The sequence below is a fragment of the Pelobates fuscus genome, chromosome 3 (genome assembly GCF_036172605.1).
Source record: "Pelobates fuscus isolate aPelFus1 chromosome 3, aPelFus1.pri, whole genome shotgun sequence".
Taxonomy (NCBI): domain Eukaryota; kingdom Metazoa; phylum Chordata; class Amphibia; order Anura; family Pelobatidae; genus Pelobates; species Pelobates fuscus.
The window spans coordinates 169,080,946-169,089,439 of record NC_086319.1 but is presented as its reverse complement, the minus strand read 5'-3'; the positions used below and the strand labels follow the sequence as shown (position 1 = coordinate 169,089,439).

The 8,494-nt window shown below is 44.1% G+C and overlaps 1 protein-coding gene across 2 annotated transcripts in view; it reads right to left on the bottom strand.

Annotated features, from left to right (window-relative positions):
* Positions 1-4,910: 4,910 nt before the first annotated feature.
* DCP1B (decapping mRNA 1B) overlaps positions 4,911-8,494 on the bottom strand; it is a 34,804-nt gene continuing 31,220 nt past the window's right edge. For both annotated transcript variants that reach the window (XM_063447673.1, XM_063447674.1), the window contains exon 9: positions 4,911-7,805. In XM_063447673.1, coding sequence (XP_063303743.1) covers positions 7,722-7,805 — 84 coding nt within the window. In that variant the 3' untranslated portion in view covers positions 4,911-7,721. The remainder of the gene's footprint in view (positions 7,806-8,494) is intronic.

The following is an 8,494-nucleotide window of genomic DNA, read 5'->3' as shown; positions in this document are numbered from 1 at the left end:
ATTTTGTTGGGCCCCCTCGGCCCTGCGACCCTCTCAATCCACCAACCCCCCAATTACGCCCAACCCCCAATCACACTGACATATTGACACCAGGGCCGGTGCTTGGATTTTTAGGTACATAGGCGAAGATGCATTTTTCCGCCCCCCCCCCCCCCCCAAAAAAAAACATCTTCACCTATGTGCCTCTTAACCAGCCCCTCCCTGGTCCCTTCCCTGTCCCTTAGTGTTCTTCTCCCCTCCCCCCTCTTTTCCCTGTCTCTTGGTGTTTCTCTCCCACTCCCTCCCTGTCCCTTGGTGCACCCCACACCCCTTTAGTGGTCACACTCTTCTTCCTGGTGTGTCAGTGTGTACAGAGTGTAGCGGAGCGGAGCGCGGTACAGGAGCTTCAGTTTTCTGTACCCGGCCGAACTGACAGGGAGTGCTCTCTCTGTGAGCACCTCCTGTCAGTCTGGCCAGGTACAGGAAACAGAAGCTCCTGTACCGCGCTCCGCTCCGCTACACTCTGTACACACTGACAGACACAGACTCATTGACAGACACACTGATAGTCACACACAGACTCAATGACAAACATACTCTCACTGATTTGACAGACACACGCCGTCACTCGCACACACACACACACGCCGTCACTCGCACACACACACACACACGCCGTCACTCGCACACACACACACGCCGTCACTCGCACACACACACACGCCGTCACTCGCACACACACGCACACACACACACGCCGTCACTCGCACACACACACACACACGCGCCGTCACTCGCACACACACACACACACGCCGTCACTCGCACACACACACACACACACACGCCGTCACTCGCACACACACACACACACACACACACACGCCGTCACTCGCACACACACACACACACACTCACACACAGACACATACACTCACACACAGACACAGACACTCACACACAGACACATACACACAGACACATACACATACACACAGACACATACACTCACACACAGACACACACACTCACACAGACACACAGACACACACACACAGACACTGACTAATTATTTTACAAATACATATTTTCCACCCAGCCTCCCTACCTGGAGAGCTGGTGTGGATGAGGAATCCTTCCCTGGGGTCCAGTGGGGCTGCTGGGCGGCGTGCGGCTGTGCCGAGATCAGATGCGGCGAGGGAGCTCTAACCTCTCTGCTCTGCTCCCTCGCGCGCTGCCTGTCTGCTGATACCGCGGGAGCCGGAATATGACGTCATATTCCGGCTCTCGCGGTATCAGCAGACAGGCAGCGCGCGAGGGAGCAGAGCAGAGAGGTTAGAGCTCCCTCGCCGCATCTGATCTCGGCACAGCCGCACGCCGCACCGGGGGCCGAGATGGTGGCCCGGCAGGAGGGAGAGCTTCCCTCCTGCCGGTCACTGAAATCTTGCGCCCCCAGAGCCCGTGCGCCCTAAGGCGGCCGCCTGTGCCGCCTTATGGACGCGCCGGCCCTGATTGACACATACACACACGGACAGACATATTAAAACATTCACAGATACATACTGACACAAATATATACTGGCCGACATATTGACACACATTCAGACATACTGAAACACACAGACACACATACATACACACACAGACACATACACTGACAGATATACTGACACACATACAGACACACACACACACACAGACATGCTGACACACACAGGCATACTGACATACACACAGGCATACTGACATACACACAGACACACTGACACACACACAGGCATACTGACATACACACAGACATACTGACACACAGACATACACACACACAGCCACATACACTGACAGATGTACTGACACACACACACAGACACATACACTGACACATACACAGACACATACACTGACAGAAATACTGACACACACACAGACACACTGAAACACAGACAGACGTACTGACACACACACACAGACAGACATACTGACACACACATAAATAGTGACACACACAGACATGCTGACACACACACACACACACACTGACAGAAGTATTGACACACACACAGACACACTGAAACACAGACAGACATACTGACACACACAGACATACTGACACACACACACAGACATACACACACACACACACACAAACATACTAACATACATTTAGCCACCCTCCAACCACCCTTACCTTTTCTGGAGGGTGGTTTCCCTGGAGTCCAGTGGCAGGCTGAGGCAGTTGGGAGTTCCACTCTGAAACTCCCCCCCTCCCTGCCTTTCTCCTCCTGTGCGGCTCTAATCTCCGGTGGGAGGAAGTGACGCGCGGCACTCACTTCCTCCCATCCGGCTGCCGAACAGGAAGGGGCCCGGTCGCGCTGTTTAAGCGTATCAGCGCCCGACTGGGCCCCTGCTGGCACATGCCCACCGGGTGGCCCTTTGTGCATGGGCCACCCAGGGGCCCTCTTTAGCATGCGGGATGGTCCATGCACAAAGCCTGGCCCAAGGGTGGCTGCGCAAATCACGGGGCCCACGGAGCAGCTGCTCTGGGGCCCCCCAGGAGCAACTGGGCCCGGGGCAGCTGCCCCGTTTGCCCCGCGCTAAAGACGGCCCTGGTGCTGAGCTAATGCACACCCCGCATTCTGTCTATCCTGTAGTGTTCGTTTACACATTCACATCTAGGGTTGCCACCTTTTTTGGGGGGGGAAATACTGGCCATGCTAATTTGCAAAATTAATTATATATGCGTCTAAATGTGCATAACTGTGTGCATACTGTTGTGTGAGCGTGTGTCAGTGTCTATGTACTGTGAGTGTGTGTCTGTTACTGTGTGCACAAGTTACTTATTAACACAGATGGATATTCTGGTTCTATTTCTCTCACCCATCTCCCATTAGACGTCTGCATACATACACATGTTGCTAAATACACACACACACACAGACATTGCTAAATACACAGACTGCTGAATACACACACACAGGCTTCTGAAAAAGAACACACAGGTACCGGCTGTCAGAACTCCTTCTGCCATGCTTCCATGATCATTGAGCAAGGCCCTCCACCTCTCTGTTCCTGTACGTCCAGTTACAATTACATGGCTGTTAGTCCACCCATTGTACAGCACTTCGGAATCTGACGGCACTATATAAATAATAGAATAATGATGCTTCCATCTCCATGCACTGTAGATCATGCTGCGCCCATGCGAATTCCATTAAATCTGTGGAGAGGGCAGGGACATGCTGTGCCCTCTCCACACAACTCAGGCACCGAGTCTTCCTTGCAACCACGCACCCTGGTGGCCGGTGCCAATATTGCAGAACTTTATCCTCACAGAAAAATACCGGCAATTGTATTGTCTGTATTTTTGCAATACCGGCACCAGCCACACAGCATCAAATACCGCTGTGCCGGTAAAATACCGGCCAGAAGGCAACCCTATCACATCCCAGATTTATTGTTATAGCAAAACCAAACCTACTATCATGAGTGTTGGTTTCTCCACCAATGTTATCCAACACCCCAACTCCAATCAGGTGTACAGTCACGGTTTCTGAAAGAATACCTCTTAGCGGCCATGAAGACTACCGTCACCTCCGCCACCATGAATAGTATTCAGCCTCAAGATAGTGGGATTAGCAGCATGCCTGTTACGTACGATTCATCTCCCAGGATGAAATTGTTTTTTCCTATCCTTTTCATGCTGTTTCTACTGGTACTGCAGCTCCTTCTACCAAAGCTAGTTCAAGTGGTGTAACCTCTTAAAGCAACTAAGAGAAAGTTTAGCAGAGTCTTCTTTGTGGGGGTCATCAGAGCACCTCTTTAATAAAGACAGCGTAGAGTATGAAAACAGACACAGCACTTTTACTTCTGGCCCAGGTACTAGACTAGGAACGATAAGCCAGAGGAATTAGAGGAGAAGCCCAGAATTTTCTATGACAGCTAGTGTGCACTCGTCTCCTGCATCTTCATCATCTCCTCCAAGTCTATCTTTATCTGCTTTAGAATTGCCTCATCCAATGGAGACAATTATGAGCCTGCATATGCTGCAACTGGAACAAGTAGCCTCACCCAGTGTCAATGTTACCATTACCAGCAACAGCACTACTATCACCAGCGCCATACAGATTTCCATTAGCATTATTAAACCAAATACTATTGTACAGGGATAGTGTTGAGACAGCCTTCCATTGCCCTGCACGTGCTTCAGCAGATCTTCATCTTCAGTGGTATAAAGCAACATCTTTAACCCCTTAAGGACACATGACATTTCTGACATGTCATGATTCCCTTTTATTCCAGACGTTTGGTCCTTAATGGGTTAAGGACACTAAAGTCTGTATTACGGAGGGAAGAAGTAGAACGAAAAAAAAAAAAACCACAAGGCAGGCAGCAGGTCCACTGGTACTGTATCTGATTCTACTCCATCACAACTACCACCACCCTTAGGCAGATTAGGGGCACAGGATAAGGAAAGTGCCACTAGTCAACAGAAGCAGGTTGGATTTGTGATTTAATTTATTTCTTGTAGGAATGATTATATGATGTAGTGTGCTTCTGGGTAATTAACAGAGTGTGTGATAATTTACTGCAGACGTGAACCCTGCTTTCACTGAGTGTGACAGTTCTTTATTTAAACTCTTTGTAGAAATTGTAGAAAAGAAAAGTATCCTAAACTGTGATGCTGGTGGTAGTTGTAATGTTATCAAATGCCTATCATTGTAGTGGAGTCTTGCAGTGTTGCTACGTCTGCTATCTCCACAGATGCAGTTGGTAGAAACCGACAGCTTTTTTTTCTCTCATACTGATTTTTTTTATTTCTTGTAAGAGACAGATTATTTAATTTGCAGTTTGCTTCTGTGCCACTGACTGCATTTACAGCTAATTTTATGTTATGTGTGTGTTAAAAAAAAAAAATTTCCCAAAAAGTTACACTATAACCACACCCTGGAACAATTTTCTATTTTATTGAGACAAAAAAATTAAAATAGAATATAAAGCATTGCAAGATAATTGCCACGCACCAACACAGAAATACCAGAAAAAAAGCACATTAATTACCATCTCTTCATTTTCTAGTACAATGTGGGAGTCATCAGATTTGCTATATGCATCATCACATACACATAATTTAAAAGTGACTATAACTCACGTAGATAATTTTTAAAATTGCTTTGGTTTTGTTATAATTTTTTTTAATAAAAAAAAGTATTTGAGAAATTCAAATGGCAGTATTATCTTATCAATTGCAATGGAATGCTCTGAGTTAGCACATCACAGATTATTATTGGCTACTGACATCAAACGCATGATGGCAGAAACTGTTTAGAGCCAAAATCAACTGACTGAATTCATTAGAATTGTAGTGTGCTAACACATTGAAGTTTGGGAGAGGGGGAATAAATTATTTATATTTCTCTCTAGCTCCTACCAAAACCACAAATAAGAAAACTAAACTCTGAAAGAGAGCCCTTCAATTGCTGTGTATGGATATGAAACACACACACACACACACCTGCCTAGTACGACGTTAAAGGACCACTATAGGCACCCAGACCACTTCAGCTCAATGAAGTGGTCTGGGTGTCAGGTCCCTCTAGTGTTAACCCTGCAGCTGTAAACATAGTTTCAGAGAAACTGCTATGTTTACACTAGGGTTAATCTAGCCTCTAGTAGCTGTCTCATTAACAGCCGCTAGAGGCGCTTCCACGCTTCTCACGGTGAAAATCACAGTGAGAAGACGCTGACGCCCATAGGAAAGCATTGAGAAATGTTTTCCTATGGACTGATTGAATGCGCGCACAGCTCTTGCCACGCATGCAGATTCGGCAGATGATGTCGGAGAGTCCCCTGCGCCGAGGGAGCCCGGCGCTGGAGAAAGGTAAGCCTTTAACCCCCTTCAACCCGGCGGGAGTAGGACACCGAGGGTGGGAGGGACCCAAAGACCCTATAGTGCCAGAAAAACAAGTTTGTTTTCCTGGCACTATAGTGGTCCTTTAACTCACCAATGTGAGAAAAAGGTGTGTTTATTTTTTATGTGGGAATATGCTAATCATACCAGGAATAAGGTAGAAACATTGAAGCTTAATTGCGAGTGGTTCAAAAAAAGTAGGCACTTTAGTTAGCCAAAATTCTAAAAGGAGATGTCACGGAGTTTTGCACAACCTGGTGAGTAAAAGTTAGCAATGGGTTCTGCTATTTTGTATTTCTAAATTCTGTAAGGTTTAAAATTTACATTTAATGCCTGGTTGTCCTGGCGCATCCATAGCTTACCCTGCAAATTAAATTAACGCAGACAGAAGAATTGCCTGGGCGTGCAAGATGCAGAGACACATCTGGAGTATCATGAGGTGATGCCACTTTCGACATGGAAGTGCTGAGGATGTGTCTTTAACTTACCACTCCTGCACTACTCACCACATCAAGCACTTTAATTGCGTTTACTGGTGATAAGAAATTAAGTACTGAACTATCCCCCTTAAAAGTTTCATATTTAAATATCAAATCTGCAGGCCATTCCTCCAACTCATACCAGAAACAAATATTAAAAAACAAAACAAAAAAAAAAACAGCTTAACAGTTTCACAAAGCAATCTGTACCAATATACACAGTACAGTGTGTACTGTTAACATTTAAAAATGTTTCATTTTAGCCTATTATACAATCTGTATAATATGTTTTATTACAAAGAACAGTCCGCTCCCTTCAAAAATCTCATTAAGAATTAGGAATAATTTATAGTAAAATGATTTCAGTAAACGTGCATAATCTCAAAATAGGTTGTTTGATAAGACAAACAGAACTCTGTATTAACAAAAGGCCAAAGAGCCACCTTGAGGGCATTCCTTGAATAACATCTAAAAATATCTGGCTGCTCAAATCCTTCCACCAAAACAGGGTTTAAAAAGAGGATTTTCATTCAAAAAGTTGAAATCTGAAAGAAAGAAAAATAGAAATTCTCCAAAAAATATAGAATGCTCTGCTTTTCTCCAAAATACATTAAAACTCATACAAGAACTCTCTCAAAAAGAAAGCTATAGGCTAAATTATTTATATACAAGTATTAATAGACCATAATAGGCCTATTCACTAAAGCGACCCGTCTTTACATATATTTCTTATCCATAAAGGGGTACAACTATTGGTACCCATGGTACAAAAATGCAACATCCTGAAGTTGGAGGGCAAATGCATTTTATCCCTCTCCCCCCACCCAAAAAAAAAAGTCTGTCTGTGAGTCTGGGGAGTAGTTTCATGTGCACAAACACACCCAAAAAAAGGAAACTATTTGTGCAAGTAATAAAATCGCTGTGCATAGTTGTTTTTTCCCCCCGCTATGCAACTGCTCACAAGGTGTGCAAAGTTCGGTACACTTTCTGAACAATATATCCCATAATGCTGTACATAGTTTATTGTACAGTGCTCATATAGAGCACATTAAGGGGAGGGGGATTTTAAAAAAATAATTTTTTTTTTTTTTTTTTTATAACAAGGGATCCAGTGTGGAGTGGCCTTTTTTAAGCCAACCAATATTTTATCCACTTCCTTCTTTTAATAAATGTAATTTATAATTTGATGTCATTTAGGACTAGAAGTTTGAAAAAAAAGAAATATTATTAATCAGTTATGTAATCCATCATGCAGTGTAGTAAATGTAACCAGTCCAGTCACAGCACACCGACTTTAGCCACCTGCAAATCTAATAATGTGGAGGAATGTAGTTGACTCAGGAAGAGATGTTACATCATATCTTTCTGCCAGAATTAGCACACCTTGCAACAACAGAAAGGTAGGTCTCGTAGATTGTATTCAAGAAACTCTCATCATTCTGCAAGAAAATAAAAAGACATTTCTGATATTGGTGCAAAAGAGTATATTGCAGTTACGTAATTATTATTATTTTTTTTATTAAGATCAAAGATTAAGCTAAGCTTTGACATGCTGGTGCCATAAAAATACCCACTCAAGAGAACGTGTTGAAGCTGAATATCAGATTGATGCAGAGGTACTGCTCTTTGATCCTTTTGAAATTCACACAATCTTTTAAGTGAGCCATTTGGGATGCAGATGTCAAAACTATATACCTCAATCACAAAAGAATAAATCTGTTGGCAAATTGACATATGTACATATACACACACAAGGTTTAAAATGTCAAGTTCTATGCAAATCACGCCATAATAATTATTCGCTAGTGGAGAGTGGAAATTTTGAACAAACCCTGACAGATAGGTGTGTGGGTAAACAAGTCTGGAACTGTACAAAGCTCCCCATATGAAGACTGGTTACTTTAGTTGAATGGGCATTCCAAGCACCACACACACTACAGCTTCATAACAAAAAGCTGCAGAAGTTAGTGTTATGAAGTTATGTTATTTTCTTGGTTTGCCAAAAACCCAGGGTTATGGGGTCCCAGTCACTGTAAGCCCACCCTCTCCTGTCAGAGACCATTATGAAATTAACTCAATATGGCAGCAGCAAAAAATTACCATCAATTTGGTCCTCTGAAAGATACAG